At 40.2% G+C, this 22,766-nt stretch overlaps 3 protein-coding genes across 3 annotated transcripts; 2 read left to right on the forward strand and 1 right to left on the reverse strand.

Annotated features, from left to right (window-relative positions):
* The first annotated feature begins 2,641 nt into the window (after positions 1-2,641).
* Positions 2,642-6,525, forward strand: fkbp11 (FKBP prolyl isomerase 11). Its single transcript, XM_083938688.1, has 6 exons — positions 2,642-2,974; positions 3,094-3,156; positions 4,129-4,216; positions 4,346-4,379; positions 4,551-4,621; positions 6,310-6,525. Exons 1-6 carry the CDS (start codon positions 2,651-2,653, stop codon positions 6,516-6,518), a joined length of 789 nt encoding a protein of 262 aa, XP_083794814.1. The 5' UTR covers positions 2,642-2,650; the 3' UTR covers positions 6,519-6,525.
* Positions 6,526-8,421: 1,896 nt separating this feature from the next.
* Positions 8,422-10,277, forward strand: LOC310965262 (small ribosomal subunit protein eS26). The gene is made up of 4 exons (XM_083938764.1): positions 8,422-8,452; positions 9,498-9,675; positions 9,770-9,900; positions 10,185-10,277. Exons 1-4 carry the CDS (start codon positions 8,450-8,452, stop codon positions 10,218-10,220), a joined length of 348 nt encoding a protein of 115 aa, XP_083794890.1. The 5' UTR covers positions 8,422-8,449; the 3' UTR covers positions 10,221-10,277.
* A 3,769-nt stretch (positions 10,278-14,046) lies between these two features.
* LOC310965541 (zinc finger protein Eos-like) lies at positions 14,047-22,049 on the reverse strand (the record flags this gene model as incomplete). The annotated part of the gene is made up of 8 exons (XM_083939205.1): positions 21,969-22,049; positions 20,159-20,216; positions 19,962-20,066; positions 19,340-19,594; positions 18,006-18,173; positions 15,952-16,101; positions 15,516-15,647; positions 14,047-14,903 (listed from the first exon to the last, which is right to left on the reverse strand). Exons 2-8 carry the CDS (start codon positions 20,196-20,198, stop codon positions 14,047-14,049), a joined length of 1,707 nt encoding a protein of 568 aa, XP_083795331.1. The 5' UTR covers positions 20,199-20,216; positions 21,969-22,049.
* Positions 22,050-22,766: the final 717 nt, after the last annotated feature.

Raw genomic sequence — 22,766 nt, forward strand, 5'->3', positions numbered from 1 at the left:
TCCAATAAATGAGCAAGAGCTGCTTGAGTAGTGTTAACTGGTGATGAAGGAATGACTCTCACACATTCACGCGTGTACCGCCATATTTAAATGAACTCACTTCAGCAACTTCAGAACTTGAAGGATTTTCTTCAACACTGGAAATAAAGATAAATTACAAGAAGTCATTTTGAAGTTATAATTAATGTAGTTGCTACTGAACCTGACATTCTGTCATTCTGTATGTGTTAAGTTATTAAGTTTCCAGGAAATGGTGACTTGGTCTTCAGTATTGCATAACACTTGTGCAATAGCTTCATCCACAGATGGGGAAACAAGTGGAGTTTATAAACTGGAGTACTTGAATGTATCATGCAACCATTAACATACATCCGGATGTGACTTATAATGAAGGATCAGGTCATAATGACATGTTTAGCTGTTAGCACAGAAAATCTATCACCTATGCAAAGTTTAAAACCCATGAGTGTTTTGATCAGATCAGGTATTTAAAAACAAATACTGTGGTTTTACCAGCTCATCATATCTGCTTCTGTGATCTAAGCGGAAGCAGGTTTTTATCTTTAGTTTGCACACAAAGACCAGTCATTCTTTTCTATTTCAGTTCTGCACGTTCACAGTGTTTAAGGTGCTCGATCATACTGCGATTTGTATGCAGGGAATATGCATTTCATTTCAACCTTTTAAATGAAGTAGGGTTGCATCACACTGAGTACATTTATCACAGTGTAATAGAGCTTATTACCAAGCTTACTGCACTATCCTTTGTGTAATACATGGGCATGTGGCACAAATGCAGTCTGTGCCAGTGATACTTCCATGATATCCTGCTGGCAAACAGAGTACTTGAGCCAGTTGGTGTCAAACGGTTGTAGTTTTTGCAGGTCATTGTTGCAAATAAAGCAAGGGGAAGTGGGAGAAATTTATGCATGACAACAACACGGTTAATGAGTTGAAGTGAACAGAGTCTTGATGATCTCTTCTTTAATGCAACGCATCTGGGATTACCTCCTTCTATTTGGCTTGTTTGACAGAGTGACAGAAATATAATGTTGCATATCCGACCAGATCATATTGAACTGGAGGGGATGGAAACTCCACATACTAATTTAAATTTAATTTCTTTCTCCTGAAGCTGTTTTAACTGACACATTTCTTTCTCTTCGTCTGATACAAATTCAAGAGTTAATTGAGAAACAAATTACTATTAAGTGTAATGCTGTGTTTAAACGCCTACAAGTAACAAAAAACACTTACATTTAGGTTGTTATTGGGGAGTTATGTATACTTCTGTTATGTTTTCTTTTTCTGATCACTACTATGCTTCATATGTGCCTCACTGAGGGTTTCTGCTTGCATCTTCTTTACCGACTGAATCTGAATCATATATACTGTTGTTATGTTGTTGCACATACAATTAATCGACTTTGTATGTGGCAACACAATGTGTTTCCTGCTGCAGTTATATAATTGTAAAGGCCCTGATATTTTCTCACTCTCAGCAGTGTGGTCCTACATGAACACAAAACAGCTTTGGTGGTTAATTTATGATTTTGGCTCTGGCAGTTCGTTTGGGAAAAGGTGATGTAATATATTTCCATACACCAATCACAGTCTGTTTGTGCCGCCTGATCCCTGTCAATCAAATCTGGTGAAATCAGCCCACACTGTCCTGATAAAGCAAATCAGATGAAGGCATCGGCGACTGTTAAATTCTTAATAAATAATGAGAAATAATTGTAACTTAATGCTGTCAATTTAGCAATAATAGTTAATGTTACAGAGAAATACTTGAAAACACGTTTTGTGTTGTTTTGGTCGCATCACCTCAGGGATGAAACGATGGAGGACGGAAGCTGCTGAAATAAAACATTTCTTTATTCATAGAAATTACTCAATGAATAAAGTCATATGTCACGCCCAACTTTATGACTTGTGTCCTATTTTGTCTTTATATGAATGTTGTTTGTAACTTTGTGTTGTGTTACTATTGTTGAGAATGAGAATCTCAATGAGATTACAAATAACGTTTTAAAAATGCCATTACATTTACTAAAAATAATATTTAAAATAAATGTAGGAATTAATTAAATGTGACATAAATTGATATTTCTGTTTTAATCCGCTTCTTTATTTAGTGCTGTATTAATTCCCTTATTTAGTTCATTTAAACTTTTCCAAGTTTTAAATGTATTAAAGTTTTAAATGTATGGATTATGTATGTAACATCATGTACAAAATAAATACAGAAATAGATACTTTCTTTATTAAAATGAATAAAAGGGAGAATTAAAAAGGGTTAATACAAAGTCAAATATAATTTTATGTCACATCTTATCAAATAATGCACGCATGACATTTTTTGGTACATTAATGGCAAATTCATTCTCATCTATTGAGTAAATGATTACATTTTGATTTCAGCAGCTTTCCGCCTCCATATAAACTGTCTGCTACTTATCATCTTCACATTTCTGCAGTCACGAAACAGTGAGGGACGTGAATGAGCATCAGTCTGATCCTGACAGCCTCATCATGGAGCAGCAGAGCCGGGCAGACTTTGGGGCGCAGCACCGCCCCCCAGCGCCGCTGCAGAGCACCGCTTCCGCTTGTCCTCTCACCCCCGGCAGCCTGATGGGATGCTGGCGGAATGTTTGAGGCGGGCTCTTCGGGCAGAGACCCAGGTGTTGGGACAACGTCCAAGGGCCGCGAGTCCTTATCGCTACAGTTGAATAACACATCAGCATTACCCGGCGCTGAGCCATTTTGGACACGGGGCGCAGACCGAGCAGCTCTCACCCCGCCGCTGCGCGTCAGAAGAAGCTCACACGGAAGTTGCTGGACGGCAGCTGTTTTCCAGAAGTTCATAATGAAGATGGGATTTTTTCCGCTGCTGCTGCTGCTCGCAGCTTTCACCTGTGGACGCGCGCAGGGGGAAGAAAACGAAGGCGAGGAGCTGCTGGTGGAGACCCTGGTGAGTGAGACACATGTCAACACACAGTCACTCTGCAGAAATACAGCAGCTCTTGACAGAATATCCCCCGCTGCCACATACATGCACCAGTGTTAACAGTTAACTCTTCTGGACCCCAGGTGAAACCCGAAACTTGCTCTGTACTTTCCACTATGGGAGACACGCTGCAGATCCACTACACGGTAAGACACAGACACAAAACGGATCAAACGCTGTGCGTGAATTTTATCATAACATGTAGGAAAACCCGGCCCAGCTGCTGATGAAAGCAGTTGTTGTCTATGTGGCACCGTCTGCATGAACCCTGTGGACACCGCTGTGTTTGTGTGCATGTCTGCAGAACACAGTCTGTTAATAACAATGATAATAATAATGATACTGATACTGATAATGAACATGGGGCAGATTGTGGTTTGTTGTCTGTCGGTGTTTTTTTTTATTAATCTTTATCGTGCGCTTTTATCTCGCCTCTGCTTTTACTATGGAGGAGTGATGGGGGCGGTGCAACACGTCAGCAATAAACCCACCGCTTCACCCCCGTGCATGCACGCTACTGGAGGCTCGTGGGTTTTACAGTAGTCACACATTTAGATTCCAAGTGTTAAGTTTTTTTAATTTGAAGTGAAGCTACATGGCACAGCAACTTAATGTGACAGCCAGCGCGCAGAAATAACAAAATAACATCAACAGTCAAATATGCCGTATGTGTTGATCATTGTTTATTTAGGTACTTGAGAATACCAACACTTTACAGTATCATAAGAAAATATAAACTTAGACTTAAACTAATACATTGCATTAAATATAAAACTTGACATATTCTACAGTCAAACAACCGACCAAAGTGTGTCACTTATTATTAGAATTTACCTAAATGCAGTTGTAAACGGCCTACATCTGGATCACTCACTCATACAATATCCTCTGTCTGTGGGTTTTCACAGACAATGCACTTGCCACCATTAAAACATCAGTTGTATCTTCACAGTTATACAGATATAACTTTTTGGATTTATCTTCTGTCTGAAAGTACACCAAACCACAACTGTTCCCTTTGAAGAAAATTAGACTCACCTCTATAAAGTGTGCATAAATGACTCAAATATGAAGAAATCAAGTTGTTTTCTCTTCCATGTCACCATCTCAATGTCCAGGGTAAACTGATGGACGGAAAGGTGATCGACTCATCACTATCCATGGACCCTCTTGTGGTCGAGCTGGGGAAGAGGACGGTTATCGCCGGTAAATGAACAGTAAATCCTTTTTGTGACACTTTAATTGACTGACATTTAAGCGATAAATGCAATTTGTTTTGTGCTGGGGAATGTGCTCGCTGTGCTGATTGGCTTGTGTGTGTGGCTCTCTTATCAGGTTTGGAACAAAGCTTGGTTGGCGTGTGTGAAGGGTAAGTTAAAAGTGAAGGTCCACACAGGGAAGAAAGAGCGGAGCAATGGGTTTAACTTTCAATAGCTGCATGCAGTCATGAACCGATTCAAAGGCTACCACGCTTTTGTGAGGGAATCTGAGAAATGCTTCCTCTGTAAATGTGTTTTATATTTTTCTTTCTATCATTCAGGCAAAAAATCAAAGCCACTATTCCATCTCACCTTGCATATGGGAAGAAAGGTTACCCTCCTACCATTCCAGGTACTGAACTCAGGCACACAGTCACACTGAGCATTTGTTTAAGTTGTAATTCTGGCGTATTTGCATCCCAAGGTATTTTTCAGCATGAGTTCACATCAAATAAGCCATCGAGACAAGTTTTTTTGTTGAACACCTTTTAACAAGGAATCCCGCAGAGTTGCTAACAGCCAGACATGGCTAACACTCGATAACACCCGCATTGGTGACCTGAAAATGGCCTTACCCCGGTTAAGGGAGTGATCGGATTATTGAAGTTCCCCTCGTATACATGAGCAGGGGTTGAATGGGAAAATGACGGAGTAACTCAACCTCTGGTACAGTAGGTGTCGCTCCGCTAACGCAGCTTTTTTCTGCTTCACCTTTGTCAAAATCACAAACGGACGTCTTTTGGACAGTATTCCGACAGAAACTGGTCTTCTTGGTAGTAATGTTACTTGCCGTTGCGAGGTCCTCCCTTGGTTTAAAGGTAACGCTCTATTATGGTTGTTTTTTTTCACGTTGTTTTCTGCGCCGTTACTTCTTGGTTTATTCTATTTCCGGGTCAAAAGCCACCGCTGCGGAGAGGGGAGCATGCACAGACGAGAAACCCGATAATAATCCGAGAACGTGTTTACATGCGCAAATAATCGGGGAACTGAAGGAGTTCTCTATGTTTGTAACCTGGGTATGAAAACTATGATTTTACCTTTGGTGTGTAATAGTGTTTAAGAAACAGGGGTATGCCCTTAACCTGGTTAAAATCTGGGTTTTAAACTGCACGTAAGCGGCTTTTTTTAACCACTAATATTGCTCAAAATAGCACCAAACCTCTGCAGTAGCATGATAACAGTCCCTACACATAAAACGAAGCACCAACCACATAGTTAGAAACTCGGAGTTTATTAAAAAAGACTGTTTCACAATCCTACAAGCCTTAGCAGTTGGCTACATCCATATTGAGAGGCAGTCCATACAAGTCGATTACCGAATACACTGGAGTCCAGTTCAGTACTTTCCTCCTTGAACTGAACTCCATGAAATGCAAATATGCTGGAATTACACTTTAAGCGTCAAGTGCAATACACTAATAGATGAGAAATAGTCCATTCATTAACATAATCTTGGTTCATATTTGATCAGTGTTTGTTAGTTTAACGGTTTGAGACGCGGTGCACTCAGGGAGCAGCAGGTGGAGGCAGAAGAACATTATTTTTGCAGATTATCCGTCTCATTTCAGTCAAGATATAGTGATAGTTTTCAGCGTATATGACAAAAACTGATTTTTAATAAAAGTTGCAGATTTCAGCTTTAAACAGTAGTTAATAGTGGGGATTTCAGCTGCAGATCAATATCACTAGTGAATATTTACTGCAGCAGGACTGCGTATATGGGAATGACTCAACATAAACTACAGTGTTTATTGTAAAGAAGGAACGTAAAACCCAGTGCTGCGGAGCGCTCATTGAAGTGTTTTAAATGCGTACAAGAATAAGATATAACAGGCCTACAGTATTTGTTAGTATAATCACTTCATTATCACTTTTAATTTTTCTATTGTGTTGTATATTTTTATGTTTTTTATGTTCTGTATAACTTTATAGGTTCTACTTCATATCCTTACTTATTTACACATTATGTAAATGGGTGAAAAATTAAAGGAAAAACACCTGATGTGACACCACGTCGCACATGAACTCGATCTGTCCTAGGTGACGCTGCCCTTGAGTTCGAGGTGGAGGTGGTCTCTGTGACGCAGCAGACACCGTGGCAGAAAATGGTCAACGACGTGTTCCCCCTGGTGTGTCTGGCTCTGGTGCCCACTCTGCTCGGCTTGGTGGGACTTTACCTCTACAGAAAGGCCAACGCGGAGAAGCCAATCAAAAAGAAGGCAAAGGACAAGAAGAGCAAGAAGAAATAAGGACAAGGCACAGAACTATTTAAATAAATTTTTAAATTGTATTTCGTGTCCTTGGTGTTTTTTTAATGTCGATGTATCGTGTGTATTAGCAGCTGTAGATGAAGCTGTTTTGAAAATACAGCAGTTATCTTTTAAATGTACTTTCTGTAGATCCTGGGTGGCGGAAAGTGGGCGAAACTTCTTGGTACTACCAGAGACACTTTTACCCAAAGTGCTTTAAGATTTGCTTCTCATTCACCCATTCAGAAGACATGTAAAGGAGCAGCTTGGGGTTCAGATTTGCCTGAGGACATTTCCACATGCAGACATCATCATACCGCCAATCCTGGGCCACAGTCACTATAACAATAATGAACTCCTTCACTCAAAGCGGGAGATCACACTCACAATTACAATTTAAGCAGCACGATGTATAATACAAAACCACACACAAGCTCTCTTTGCTCCTGTAGATGTGGGTTTATTTTAAAAAACAAACAACCTGCTAATAAACACTTCACTGACACCTTGTTTTTGTGTGACTGGTACAGGGCCGACTATTTACAAAGAGCAACACTGAGATTAACCGCATGGAAACTAATTACCAACAAGGTCACATGTTTGGAAAATGATAATGTAATGTAATGTAAAGTTCACATAATTTGCAATAATTCAGCTACATTTTAGTCCAACATACATATAAATTACAAATGATAAACTGCAGGAAGAGGGGTAAAAAGCAGAGGGCTTATTTGAATCCTCCACCGTAAAACAACTCACAAAATTATTGGGATTTCAAAATAAACAAAATGCAAAACATAATAAGTCACTTTACATCACAAGTCACTTTTGTAATGCATATTTGTAACATCTGTACTTAGTATTTCCATCCACTGTAGTTTTTCCACTTCATATTTATGACACATAGTGTAAATTGTTGTATATTGTATATAGTATATTTTCTTTTCTTATTTTTTATTTTTATCTTCTATTTTATTTTTAATTATCTTTGTTTACCTTAAGTAAACTAAGGGTCTGTGTTGTCTGTGTCTGTGTTGTAAGCTACTGCTCACGTGAATTTCCCCGCTGTGGGATCAATAAAGTCTATTCTATTCTATTCTATTCTATAAAAGTGATGGTGAACTTGTGAATACATATGTTTAAAGAACAATGATAAGAAAGAACAATGGTAATGTTATGCACGGAAGTGTGTGTGTGTGTGTGTGTGTGTGTGTGTGTAAATTACCTCTGAGTAAAACAAAAAAGACAGAAAACAATACATGAGGAAAAGCATTTTAAGCCTCTTTTGCAACACTCTGTGGAGATAATAAGCGAATAAGAGTCGTTGCATCCTTTGGTACATTGAGGATGCAGATGTGATGATTTCCGAGGTGATATGAATGAAACTGAGTTTGCGTTAAAATAAGTCTGCTCAGGAATTTCCCCTTCGCTTAAAAGTATTTTGTAAATAAAAACACAGATCTGAAAAATATTTGCGTCATAAATAGTAAGAATGTGGAGTTTCTGAGAGAAGAACCGTGTGACTGGTCTCTTTTAAAGGTGTATTGTTTCCCAGGTAACTTTGTCACACTTTGCTGATGCTGCACGAGCGCTGAGGATCATGGGAGCGCGTGTTTTGGTTTACGGCGTTGCTCGACGTAACACAGCTGTGTATAACTCCGCTCACTCGGGCGACGCTGGCTCAAAACCGTGATAACCTTGATATCCATCCGCGAATAAATAAAAAAAATGTAATTTTTACTGAATAGATTTTGTGTTATTTATTACTGTTTGAGCATATAATAAGGGACCTCTTTTTGTATCAAATGAAAATAAAATATCACATGGACGAGGTGGTATTTTTAATAAAAAAATATTTCTAGGGCGGAGCGGATGGGACTATTTCTCGCGGTGCAACCTCTTCCGGTCCTCTTTCCAGCTTCCCGTGCAACATGGTGAGTGTGTGTCGCCGGCGGCCGTGAGGCCAAAACACAATTATCGGTCTTTTTATTCGAAGAATCACACACAAATGACTCTAAGTTGGCAGTTTAATGATAAAACTAAACTGCTACGTAGGGAAAACTCGTTAGATGTCACTCGAGTTGATTAAAAAACGACTCTGGGCCTAAGGCTAGCTGTTAGCATGCTAGCCGTTTTGTGCATGTGTTCGTGTGAATCAACGGAGGATAATGTGCCACTAAAGTGCGAGCAGCGAAACGATGTGGATTCAATATACATCGTGGTTTCACGGTGGTGTTCACTCCTAACTCCTACTTTGGTCGACTAAATTGGCGAAACGTTGAGTTGTGTTTCATGTGTAATGCAGCGGCAGCCATCACACCATTATGATCCTCCTGTGTCACATCCAGTTCACGAGAGGCGGACGATAAAGTTAAAAAGTCTAATCTCGTCCACCAAGTCATCACAACTCAGAACTGGCTGCTATGTTGTATTGCCATGGAGAGTAGGATAATTTGAGAATAGCGTTAGTTTTTGTCTTGCAGCTTTTAACTTTCATTCTTAAATGGTTTAAGTACTGTGTGTGTACCCTGTGGGGAACAGTGTTTATTTAAAAACGTCAAGATCCAAGTTATTAGATCAGTTGCCGGTATTAACTATTAAAAACTGCACCAACCCCCTTACTCTCCACTCAAGTTTGCACGTTTGTTTTATATCTTTACTATTTATATTGACATTTGAAAGCTGCTTAACTGTTTTGTCCTTTGAAAGCTACAGATTACAGATATCTAACGGTAGTAGGGCTCTTATTTAAACTAAAAATAAATGTTCGTACTTGGCATCATTACAGCACTGTTTTAAATGCATCTTGAGGAGACGTTTATCAAAATAAAATAAAATCAGCTTCACTTGTCTGAATAAGTTTTGTAAATGTTGTCTAAACACAAGCGGCCTAACTAAATGCCAGTTTTCAGTATTTGACAGCTGTTGAGTCCCAATGCTGCTGATACTTGTCTTTCTGACCGTTGCTTTTCTTTACAGACTAAGAAAAGGAGGAATAACGGTCGTGCCAAGAAAGGCCGTGGCCACGTGCAGCCCATCCGCTGCACCAACTGTGCCCGCTGTGTCCCAAAGGACAAGGCCATCAAGAAGTTTGTCATCAGGAACATTGTGGAGGCGGCGGCCGTGAGAGACATCACAGAGGCCAGTGTCTTTGACTGTAAGTGGATTCACTTTTCATGTCATACATCATGCGTTGTCCGTCTCATTTTGTTTGTCCTCATCTGAACCTTTCTCCTTTGTTTACTCCGCAGCTTATGTTCTGCCCAAACTCTATGTGAAGCTGCACTACTGTGTCAGCTGTGCCATCCACAGTAAGGTGGTGAGGAACCGCTCTTGTGAGGCCAGGAAAGACCGCACCCCACCGCCCAGGTTCAGGCCTGCTGTGAGTACCTTCTGCTGCACTTGTGTTTGCTGTCAGATCTGTTCAGTGAAGCTCTACAAAGTCATCTGTCAGAGTGCATAATCTAACGCATAGCAAGAAAAATCATTAGACACAACTAAAGCTAATTCAAGTGGTTCATAAATTATAATGTGACGGCATAGAGGAAATGCTGTAGAGCACAAGATTACAAATGTTAAAGAGATACTTTACTCATTTACTGTGTACACAGTGTGAGGGGGTAAATCGGATATCAACCTAAATGTTTTTTTCTTTCTTTTTTACAGGCTGGTGCACCAAGAGCCCCTCCAAAGCCCATGTAAAGCAGAATTGGAAGACGCTGTACACCTTAAGAATAAATTCAAAAGGCTTTACAAAAACTTGAATGTGTGGAACTCGTTATTCTCAACCAACCATCGGGTGGATTTAGGAAAGACATGCCTATCAAGTATTTTATTTGGAATAGACTTTCTTACAGTACAAAACTTACAGTAGTTAAAGATCAAATTACGCAAATGCATAATTACAATATGATACATTTAAAAAGGCTCTGCAGTTACTTAAAGCGATATCAGACCATTTACAGTGTGAGAAGGTTAACAAAGAAAAAACGAAGGGAACAAATAGTGCAGCAAGGAAAACATTTTAACAAAATAAGACAAAACTAGTTTCTTTTCTGGATAATCTTGACTTGAAATAGTTTTTGGTTGTCCTTGTGTCTAAAACAGAAAGGTGACTCTGGTGTTGTAGGTTGAGGAGCAAACAGCATGCATCAGGCTGAGAAGCACATTACTGTTTAGTGTTGCACAAAATAATAAAATGTACACCCAAACTTTGAACTTGAGAATGGGAAAGAGGGCTTTTTTCTTTTTCTTCAGATGGTGAGTTTGCTCATTCTTTGGTGCAGAACTTTCAACTTAAATACAAATTCTGCAGAGGATTAGCCACGTTAACTGTCACACTTCAGGTCAACAAAACAGCAGAAGGTTCAGGTTCACAGGAAGTTTCACATATTGTATCTCTTAGTTCTTTGGCCCCTAGCAGCCTGCATTTGATGGTTCACTGGGTTGTAAAAATGAACATGGTTCTGGCCGAGGTCTCGGATTTCTTGTGGTTTAAGGTATACTCCGTTCAAGTTTAAAATATGACCAAAATAATGTGGAGCCTTTGGTTATGTGCAGTTATTGCACCACATGACTAACAATTGGTAAATCCAAACCGTACACTTCAAATCTGCTGAGAGAAAACGATGCAGGAAAGCCCTCAGGCCAAAGGCACAATTGTAAAGTCTACTAATCAAAAGTCACGCCAACAGGAGTCACACCGGGGTCTGTGTAAATAAAAACATTTTCTTAAATCAGAATACAGTGAAGTTAGATGTAATCCATTGGTCAAACTTTTTTTTTACCCATGCAAATGGACATTTCAGTGATTTGCAATGATAACTTTGGCGTCGAATCATTTAAAGTCACACTCTGTTTTTCTAGATTAGGTTGCAGGAAACTTCATCTCAAGAATATGTAACACATTTTGTTCACAGCAAACCTCTGTCCCAACATGACTTAACAGTCGATTCTTATATTAAGGCAAGACAATCGGATTTAACCTATTAAAGTAATTACAGTGCATCGTCTACAAGTGACTCAGATTAGATCTCAACAATGTGCACCAAAGCCTGCTTTCTGACCATCAATCTGGTCAAATGCAGCCCCACTTAAGACCTAACAATTCCTAAAACAAAAGTAAATTGTGGTAAACCGGTACAATATTTATTTTGAAAGGGAAAACCCAAATTATATTTTCTAAATGCCTTCTACAAAACTAAGTGGAGATAACTCAGAGGGGAAGAAACATCTAAACATCTACAAAGGTTTACTGACAGAGCAGTGAAAAGAGAAATGTCACATTGCAGCTTCTCATACTTTATGTACAAATATATCCATTGACTTTCATTCATTTTTCATTTTGCCACTGTAATAGGGGAAAGTGCTTAACAGTAGGAAGTAGTGGTTCTTTGGTTCAGCCATGGGGAACCCTTATTTGGTACTAGACAGAACCACGCTAATGGTGATCGTAATGTAATATGACAACCATGCACTTTTTTCTACCTCTTCATAAAAAACCTATTCCAGAGCTTCTGTGCATCAAGACCACTATTTAAAAACGTGAGACTCCAAACAGGATTGAGTTCATTATATGACAGAACCAAACAACTATTCACAACAAAATATGGGTCAGGGGTTTGTTTGGATTGCAGACGTCTCTCTGAAAAGCAACATTTCTAAATGCATGAAAATAAATGCAAGTTGTCATTAACACAGGGGGACGTCTTATTCATCCAGTTTTTTCTCTGCACTGCATAAACATTAATGGGCTCAAGTCAGCTGATGATTTGACTGTCAGTGTTTTTTCAGCCTTTTTAAATATCATCTATGAAAATTGTCAGTCGTTCCTAAGGCTTTTTGTAATGGAGTACATGGTGTTCAATCATCTAAAAATGTCCTGTTAATCACAAATTATGTTTTGATTTTTGTGCCCAATCCTGTAATGTGGACGTAACAAGTCAGCCTATTTATTGTGCTTAAAGTCAAACAAACAGTTCTACACAACTATTTCTACTTTTTTAACGTGTAAGCAGATAAAAAATTAAAAACTATCTCTCAACTGACAAATTTTTCTTGACATACATTTCATTTCTGCACCATATTACCAAGACAGGATATATTATAGATCACAACCGACAAAAGCCACTTAAAAACCTGATTTTCTTCCGTGGACTGAAATTTATTCAAAGAAAATTCTAATAAAATCTTTTTGGGGGGATTTAACCTGTGAGGACGGTAGTAAACTCATGCTTTTCCTCATAGCAGCATGTGGCGTATGCCATGAACATATGTCTTTGATAAATTAGCAGAATTGGTTCTTCGCCAACACATGAATGAAAATTGACCCAACGTTTGTCGTGATCTCTAACACCAGCCAGAAAGATCTGACTCAAGATATGGACGTGGTAGCTCATGTATTTAGTCTCGTCAACAAGTTTTGATCAGAGGGAAGAAAGGCACAATAAGATAATGACTCCAAAAAAAAAAAAAAGTAGATTAGTGTTGGTTTGCAGTTTGACGTAGTTATGAAAGGGACAATTTTAAAGACTTGGTAAGACCCTAACCTCTTCAGTAATCTCTAAAATTGTGGCAGTGATACTCATACTACTTTTTCTTGTGAGAAAAAAAACATTCCATCAGTTTTTCTTGATTTGAGAGAAATGTGCAGGTCGTTAATGTACTCCATAAAATAGTTTAATATAATCATAGTATTCTGGCAGGTATCAGTGCAACAAAAGCAGTCGTAGAAGAGAAGAACAAACATTTCATACACCGCGGCATTCACACAATGGCCTTCATTTTCTACTTCCATAAAACAGTCTGACACACACGCATGCACAAACACGCACACACACGCGCACGAACACACACACACACACACACCCCTGTTAAAAACAAAAGTGCATTCTAATTCACAGACAACCCCTCAAACACATCTAATCAACTTGGACCTGGTTTTTGAGTTTGGTCTGCACTTCTCATTATAAAAAGCAATAATTACAGAAGCAACACCAAGTTGGAAACAAACTTTGCAAAGCATAACAATTGTTGGGGAATCATTTCAAGTGCTTTTAGAACAAGGCATTAAAATCTCTCCAGATTCCATCATATGTGAGCCTTTATACTTCACATTAAGCTTTTCTATGATCTATTTCTCTGTTAAAGTGCACAAGAAGGGACAGTTTTCAGGTTATGGACAAAAGTCAGATTTGTCTACCGTAATTTGTGCATCAGGTTTGAATACTGAAATTTGGAGCAAGGCACTTTTGCGGATGAAAAAGTGCATTGGCTCTTCATCTACTTTAGAATTAAAAGTGCATTTTAAATTGATTAATTGTTCAAAGTGCATTAACAAAGACAACAATACAAGAACCACTACTATAATGCTGGTACATGTTAACTGTGCCAGTGCCTGTTTGCGATATTCATATCAGTTTCAGGTCGTCAGTGTCTCTTTTAGCTCGTGTGCAGACCAAACCCAGCCAGGTCCTTGTCTCAGTGTAAAAATAGCTCTAAAGTGAAGCAGGCTAACCACTCTTTATCCTCAGTCAAGGATGTGCTCCCCACGGACGATGTGTGAAGAAAATTCATAGCGGTCCTGGCTGCGGTGGCCACAGATGTTACACTCAAAAGGCTGACGAAAACCGTGGCAGCCCATGTGGATGGTAAACATGACGTGGTCCAGGAAAAGCACACGGCAGTGCTCACAACGGAAAGACCGCACAGCTCGCCCCTCCCCGTCTACAACCCGTAACGCCTCCCTATAGGTGGAGGAGGGCGCTGTAGGTGAGCTTGGAGTTGGCGGGGGTGGGAGGGCTGAGTGGCCTCCATCCTCTCTTTCCACCTCCCTGTCTTTGGCGTGGCTGGGACTGTGTCTGCTCCGACTCCTGTGATGTGCAACGGGAGGAGGCGCTGGATGATGGTTGTTGGGGTGCTGAAGATGATGGCCGTTGTTACTGTGCAGGGTCAGAGCGGTATTGTTGCAAGGCTCATCTGGCATGCTCTCTGTGTCCGTAGAGTCCTGGCAACCGTTGCTAGGTGAGGGGGCGTGACTGCGACCTGCAGGCAGGTCTTCGTGACCCTCTGCTGCTTCCCTCCCCCCTACACCCGAAGCTCCTAGCCCAGTTCCAGTCCCTGTGCTATCCAGCCGCGGGCCTAGAGCAACGGAGGTGTGAATGGAGCTGTGGATCGGCCGGAGTTCTGATAAACATGAAGGGTGAGTGGTGGGAAGGTGTAGAGGCCTCTGTGTGTCTGACACCCCTCCTCTTCCATTACCTGCTACACCTGCGTATTCTCCGCCCAGACCAGTATAGTCCCCTACGTGCATCTCTCCATCTTTATCATAACCAGCGCTGAGCTCATAAGGTGCATCCGCAAGGCTGAGGCGTATGTGCTTCTGTCCTGCAATAAAAAAAAACACAATCTTATGATACTGTACTGTGGACGTCTGTGGAAGACGTCAAAACTGAATTCTCAAAAAAAAAAAAAAAAAGAAACAGTATGTGGGCAGGCAGCTTGCCCAGGTAAATGAACAGCCAAGTTATTTGGATTAATTCTAATTAATTCATAATAAGGTTGGAGGTTACGATGATAGAGTTCTAATTCAAATTTCCTTCCAAAAATGCCTTCAGACAGGACTGCAGGACAAAAAACAATCCTGGATGTGCCAGCTGGAGTCAATATAGTCATAAAACACCTGAATTATGGTGCTTTTGTGTATAATAAGGTTATGACAATGATTCACTTGTTAACTGTTTAAATATATCGTTTGTCCTGAGCTGTATTAAGTGTTGTGTAGACCGCAGCTCTCCTGCACCAGCTACGCGCAACTGTAATTACTGGGTTAAGTTCTTGATTTGCTTTGACATTTGTTTTGAATCTGTGGTAAATCATACAGCTTGGATGAATAGAATTGTGAGAAAAAATGATCAGTGCTAATGTATGTATCCAATTCACCCAATTAATGCGGCTTTCAGTTTCCTCAACCTGTCCACACTGAGACCAAATGCTCACCTACAAATTTTTGTGGTGTGGATCTCTTGCGTTTGGTGATGCTGTTGGTGAGCCGATCGATAAATGCCATCTTGTCTGAGGAGGGTTGCAGTAGAGAGTCTGGTATAAACTCTAGCTCTCTCATCTCCTCTCCTGCACAGAGTACAAACATATTGTAATGTTATTTGGGGGGGGTTCTTATTACCCAGACAGCATTTATCCCAAATGTTTAAGTTGTAGGCTGGTTTGAAAATGTGTGGATAGAAAAGAAACTAAGCGAAGGGTTGTGTGCATTACCTTTTTAAGGAGGTAGACTACATTTTTAGACTTGATGCCACTAAAATCCCTTTGGCAATTGATATTTATGACCCCATACTGTGATGTAAGTTACTGATTTATTTGAGGACATGTTGTTTACTCCTGACATGTCATCTCCACACATGCCATAAAACCGTACCTGGATTCTGTGCACTGGATGGCTGCTGTGACTCCAGACTCTGTAAGTAGCTGTGGCAGCGCTCACGGTGCTCCTCGAGGGTGCTCTGCTGCTTGTAACTACGGCCACAATAACTGCACTTATACGGCTTCCCTACAGTTGGAGACGAAACTGGGGACAAAACAGGGGCATAGCAATATTATTGTTACAATATTGTTCACAATCATAAGAAAAATATAACAAATTGTCCGGTCTGTAGCGCCCAATAATGTAATTTCAAAAGTACAGTAAAAATGTGCAAATAATAGATTGTTTATGATTGAGTCCATATTACAGAGAGGGGATGACAGACTCTCCTAGGGATGCATTGTATAGTTTAATGTACACAGGCAGGAAAGATTTCCTGTGGTGCATCTGGGTGCGAGGAGTCTTCTGCTGAAGGTGCTCCTCTGCTGGGCCAGTGTTTCATAGAGAGGGTGGGAGACATTGTCGCGGATGGACCGGAGCCTGGACAGCATCCTCCTCTCTGCCTCTGATCACACTGGCCACAACAGACTACATAACAACAAACTACATAAAGCATCCTCAGCATCGTCCGGCAGATGTTAAAGGACCTCAGCCTCCTCAGGAAGAAGAGTCGACTTTGGCCCTTTTTGTAGACAGCCTCTGCGTTTCTAGTCCGGTTCAACTCATTATTGAAGTACATCTCCAGGTACTTATACTCCTCCACAGTGTCCAAAAGGGACCCCCTGGATGGAGACAGGGGTCACAGGTGTTTTCACCCTCCTCAGATCCACTACGAGCATCCTTAATGTTAGCAGCAGGTCAAGAGTCCCTCCTCTCTGGTAGGACAGCTCACGTACTGTTGGAAGGTCGGCAGAACTCTATCCAAGGTGACGTGGTTAAAGTCTGCCGACATGATTACAAGGGCACTGGGGTGTTGAGTCTGGAGTCTGAAGATGGTGGTGTGTATGATGCTGCAGGCAGATGTCGGGTTTGCAGTGGGAGGGATGTACAGAACAATGGTGATGACATGCGGGATCTCTCTAGGCAGACAGTATGGATGGAGTCCAACCATCAGCAGTGCAACATCCGGGCTACAGAGCTGTTCTTTAACGGTGATATGACCAGGATGACACCATCTGCTGTTTACTAGAACGGCAAGCCCCCCTTCTTTCCTCTTAACGCTCTCGGTGCAATCCCGGTCAGCCTGAATGGTGTGGAAGCCATCCACGGAGACGTTTTGGTCCGTAGTGTCCCTGTGCAGCCATGTCTCCGTGAAACACATCAGACTCTCGCGGTACTCTGGGTGGCGTTAGTTCATCCATTTTGTTGTAGAGAGAACATATATTTCCCATAACAACGGAGGGGAGACACGGCTTAAATATTCTCCTCTCCATAAGTACATCCCGTCTCGACCCTCCTCTATTGCCCAGACGTTGCTTACCACCTCTTCCCCGGTGTGTTTTTCTCAAGGGTTCGGGTGGAATCTTAGCTGGTCTGGCCGCGATCAGTTGTTCTCCGGAGTAAACAAAGAAAGCGTGTCCCAGTCATTGTTAAAAACAGCACGAAAAGAAACACACAAACAATCAAAAGTAACCTCATTGTAGAGGGCAGAACTTCACAGAAGTTAGGGTGAAGAAACAAAACGAACAAAAGGAGAATAAAAGTTAAGAAAGTTTTAAAAAGCGAACTCAAAGGCTGGAGTAGTAACAGGCATGCAACTTTTCACGTATGCGCATTAGAAGCCCAGGAATGTAATAAAATATTCTGATAACATTTGTATCCATGAATAATACCGTATTACACGCCATCTGTTGTAAATTTCCAATCCTAAATACATACATTTCACACAGTTAAAAATGTTTAACATTATAGTAGTATTATACAGTATTATATATTTTGTGCACTTGCACAGACAATAAAAAAATATATTTTTTCACATTATACTCATCAGTCCAAATTATTTACATCATCAGTTTTGAAAAAAAAATTGATCAGGTTAAATGCATGTTTTATTACATTGTTAGGAAATGATTACATTATTGGTTCTTCAAGGCATGAATCTGTCCTACCTGCATGAGTGCGAAGGTGACCAGTGAGTGCATCTCGTCTTCGACAGGCATAGCTGCAGAAGGGACATTTGAAGGGCTTCTCCCCTGAGTGCAGCTTGATGTGGCGGAGCAGGTTACCCTTTTGAGTGAATGAGGCGCCACACTGATTACACTGGAACGGCCGCTCACCTGTGGATAGAGCAAACCCGTCAACACACTTGTTTAATGACATATATAGCTCTCTGGGCCTCATGCAAGTGTTACTCTTAAGAACAGATTTGTCCGTGAGTGGCATGCAAGCAAGTGGTTTTAAGAGAATTTGTGCCATTCGCCAATTTTCTCGCACTAAAAAGGTTCTCTTAGGTATAAGCTAAATTCAAGAATAGTCCAAATGCAAAATTAATATTTGTTCACAACATTATCATGGCGTGCCAATTTTAAGAGGTTTTTAGATGCAATTTTTATGGCATAGATCGGCATGAAAACTTATATATTTCAGTTGCTAGGAAAATGATCTCACTTGAAAAGCTGACTCAGCTCTTTATGCCAGTCTCTGTCCAGGATTATCCTCTGTTACAGTGGAAAATCACCTACTTCATCCTCCCGTCTAAAATATCTCCATGGCTGTTAAATCCGCCTGACCCCTTTTCATATTAATCATGGACCGCTTTGCTTTTGAAATATTGTATCACATTATTAATTAAATACTATACTTGTCTAGGGTCCTCTAAAACAATTACTGACACTGCTAAAGTTGTTATCTTTTTGTGTGATGATTGCAGACAGCAGGACTTGAGGCTCTACAGCATGAAAGTTTTTTCTTTTTAGAAACACTTTTGTGAGCGAATCGTAACCACAAATGGAGCGGTACATGAAGCCTTATTTGGTCATTTCAAATCCCACAAACGTGCCACTCCTCATGATCAGATGCTGTTCTTCACGCTGAACAAGCGATTTGCAGCAAGTTTGCCCAGTTAAGAGGGTTTTGTGAATTTATCAGATAAAAGTAAAGAGCGGTTTAGGTTAAGATAAAGAAATGTTCCTGTTCTTTCACCTAGATTCATGTGCAGATTCAACTACAGGTACACCAGGACATTCAAAATATAATCCATCATCAGAGCTGCTTCTTTTCTGCCATTCAGTCTTGATTAATGGCCAGATAGGTCTGCATGTGCACTTGTTCAACAAATGTGTTCAGAAAATGACATGTGAAACTTTATCAAAAGCTCTATAAAAATAACATGCCAAAAACCCCAAGATATATTTTCCATCTAACCTTATCTCTCTCACAAAAATCAAACTGAATCCATGTTTTCTCACGGAGATGAATTATCTGAACTAAACGGATTAGTCACCTGTATGGCTGCGTTTGTGCACCATTAGGACATTAGGCCCAATGCAGATCATTCCACAGATGTCACACTTGAGCTTTCCATTTGGCATTCTGGTAGCTCCAGCTTGCATGGTTTCGGTATTGGTGAGCTCCCTGTAGCCTCCGACAGCCTCAGATCCCAGCTCTGGACATCCTTCCTCTACCCGCTCCCCTCTTTCATCTTCAGTACAGCGACCTGGGTCTTCATCACTGTACAGCTCCACTTTAATGGAGTTGGCTACAGAGGCACAAGAGCAAACACAAAGAAGGCTTTAAATGAGATTACCTGTCATCTAGAGTGTTGCAAGATTTAAGAGAAAGAGACAATAGAGTGTGCATTTACTTACATTTCATACTTCTGTTATAAAAGAAGGGATGCCTCAATAATTAAGTCTTAAATTGATATTATTAGATGTATTAAATATGATCTGAATACTAAAATAATCATTAAAACCTTGATACAATGTTTGAAAGATTTGAAAATTCAAAGTCAGATCATATATTACTGGGATATGTCTCATTATATATTAGGAGCTGTGACTTGTGGTATAAATAAGATTTTGGGATATGATTAACCATTATGTGACACTTATTTTCTCACTGACCACTGAGGGAACGACTGGGAGAGGCCTCCTTGCTGTTTGGGGTGCTCACTGTTGGACCTCCAAGGGCTCCAGAAAACTCCCTTTCCATTGAAGAGTCTCCACTAGCTGCAACCAATAAAGCAAGATCATTATCATTTGGACAACATGACAACCACTGAAGGTAAGTATATCTGATATGAAAAGAGACAGAGTCCTACCTGACATGTAAGACCGGCCATTGCAGTCATCAACATCCATACTAGTTTAAGCTGAATACTGAAATGAGAGTTACATCAGATGTTAAAGTTCCCATCCAGACATGTATTAACACATAAACAAATAATCTGCTTGGAACTATAATGTGTGTCTTGTGTTTTTCCCTGCAAAAAGGGTATAATTTCCTGATTAACACCCACAAAAAGGCATCTACTCATTTTACCTAATAAGAGATTCTAGAAACTATAAATAAGTCTGTGTCGACTGGCTGCTACAAGCTTCTACATTAAACTTGTGTTTGTTAAATATTGGAACAGGATTGACTTCTGAACAACTTGTGATGTCACAACTCGTGCTTGAAGGCCCACCCTTTCAAATCTGATTTTCAATAAGCTCAGATACACTTTCCACTTTCAATAGCATGTAAAAACATCCTTCTCAAGTCAAACTGTGCACATAAATATAGGGACAAATCAACAACATTATGGTATGTTCTTATGTTATATGTTGTTTAATTATTTAGTTGGTTACTGTGACCATGGCTGACATGGGATGTTGGGAGGGATAGGGATTTATGTTGTTTTATTGTTTGTTTTTGTTCCAGTTCCTTCACTTGAAGGCATATGTACTGACACAATGTACAGCTGTTGCACGTTTTCTTCTTCTTCAATTAAAATAAATGTGGGGAAAAAAATACATATTTTTGATTGGAGGGGAACTTTCTGATTTAAGTTAATTATCTCTCAAACACGTTCACTCAGGCACAAATTACTTCAAGCATAAATACACATCAAATCAACCAAGAGTCCTGCAACCCCCATTACTACAGGACAGGAAAACATCCAGTAATTAAAAGGTAGTGGTCCGATTTGACATCGCATTATCATATGTAATCCAAGGTGAATTTAAATCTAAAACCTAATCCTGAAAGGTTCAGGATAAGCATATGAAAATGCTATGATGTCATACACTGTCAATGACCATGAAAAATCAAGACGTCGGCTAACAAACCTATTACCACTAACTTATCGGTGACATTTATCTCTAACATTAGCTCCTAGCCCTAACAATAAGATCAGCTGATGTATGTTAATTAATCATACCAGATAATAGTTAAATAGCAGCTAAGTTAGCGCCAACTCAAGCCTTATCGGCCACAGGTCAGCTCATTTACTGATTTACAATTAGGTTGACCCACTATAACTCACTGATAAGGTAACTTAATGTTGAGCTAACCTCACGTTAGACTCATCTGAGATAAATCAGTCTGGCATTCAGATCGTAATAAATAATTTACTTTGACGTTTACATAACGGTGGCGTCGAGGTAACCTAAGTTTACTGTCGGCCTTGGTGGCTAACATTAGCTCATTGCATGTGATGGAAATTACCGTTAGCCAAGTGCGCTAAAGTCAACACTAACAACGTTCACAACAGTGTGACAGGCTCGACACTCACTCGCCCACTAAACAAGCATGGCGCAGAGTTTCAGCTACGTAGGTGACGCTGACTTGTGATATTAACAGGCTGACTGACGCTAAACTGTGCATTTAAGTCTCGGAGACGTCTTGTTTATCACCAGCATAACAAACCAATGCTAGCCTAGCTTAGCCACCACGGCAATGTTTCCTAAACGGTTGCTATGGCACCCACCCCCTCCCAGTGGCTATGGCTAGCCAGCTAGTTGGTTAGCTCGCTAGCTTGCGCTTTCTTACCCTGAAGCGGACTTTTACAACACAACACAGCGGAGGCGGTCAACTATACAAAAGTACTTTTCAAAGTTGTCCGGTTCTCCCAGTAACTGTTGCATTACCTGTCCCTGTCAGGGCCGTTTCAGTGTGGATATTCTGTATTTTCATCTGCCTGTTTATGACGGCGGCATCTCCCGGCAGCGTCTACCTCCAGCTCCAGACGAGTTCCGGTGAGATCCCAAATGTAGAGTGGGCTCACACGAACCACGACTCTGTATTTTAAAAAAAGACCGCAGTGTGTTACTGATTTAGATAATGCAGATGTCTTCTTACAGTACAATAGACAGACATTTTGAATAATAAAAAAAACTCCATACATTAGTGTATGTAGCAGGGACCACTACTACAAATATTTTATTAAATTGAGTTGCATATTAAACTAGCCAGGGCATCCTAACGCCCCAACACACAGATTTTCACGGTGCACACAATACTTAGATATTACAATGGTCATTATTAACATTTTCATATATTTATACATAATATGTTAACATTAAACGTGCATTATGAGGGCTGTTAGGGGAAAAGTCAGTCAACAAAGATTAGACACCAAACAAGTTTTGGCTTTATTTATTTTTATTTTCCACACCAGTTAGTTGGACCAGTCCCAGTCTGGTCAGATGTGTACATGAACTGATGAAGCCTCTTGGATGAGAGGTGAAACGTCTTCCTAGACAAATAACCAAGTCCAGTTGCTTTTGACCTAGATTTCTTTGGGGATAAATGACAATATTCACAGGCTTATTGTCCCATGTTTTGTATGTATTATTAATCATCATTTGCTATTCTGAAAACAAGTGTACGTGGAAAAACAACAAAAACAAGTATAATCTAGAAGACTTCACTCAATAAGATAATAA

This window comes from Echiichthys vipera (genome assembly GCF_963691815.1).
Source record: "Echiichthys vipera genome assembly, chromosome: X".
Classification (NCBI taxonomy): Eukaryota; Metazoa; Chordata; class Actinopteri; order Perciformes; family Trachinidae; genus Echiichthys; species Echiichthys vipera.

What these genes read in the sequence shown, in the direction of transcription:
- fkbp11 (XM_083938688.1), top strand. Translation starts at nt 2,651, where the DNA reads ATGTTTGAGGCGGGCTCTTCGGGCAGAGACCCAGGTGTTGGGACAACG. An exon ending in TTGGTTGGCGTGTGTGAAGG is followed by an intron (nt 4,380 to 4,550) that starts GTAAGTTAAAAG and finishes TCTATCATTCAG; the next exon opens with GCAAAAAATCAAAGCCACTA. An exon ending in TTACCCTCCTACCATTCCAG is followed by an intron (nt 4,622 to 6,309) that starts GTACTGAACTCA and finishes GATCTGTCCTAG; the next exon opens with GTGACGCTGCCCTTGAGTTC.
- LOC310965262 (XM_083938764.1), top strand. An exon ending in AGAGGCCAGTGTCTTTGACT is followed by an intron (nt 9,676 to 9,769) that starts GTAAGTGGATTC and finishes TTTACTCCGCAG; the next exon opens with CTTATGTTCTGCCCAAACTC. An exon ending in CGCCCAGGTTCAGGCCTGCT is followed by an intron (nt 9,901 to 10,184) that starts GTGAGTACCTTC and finishes TCTTTTTTACAG; the next exon opens with GCTGGTGCACCAAGAGCCCC.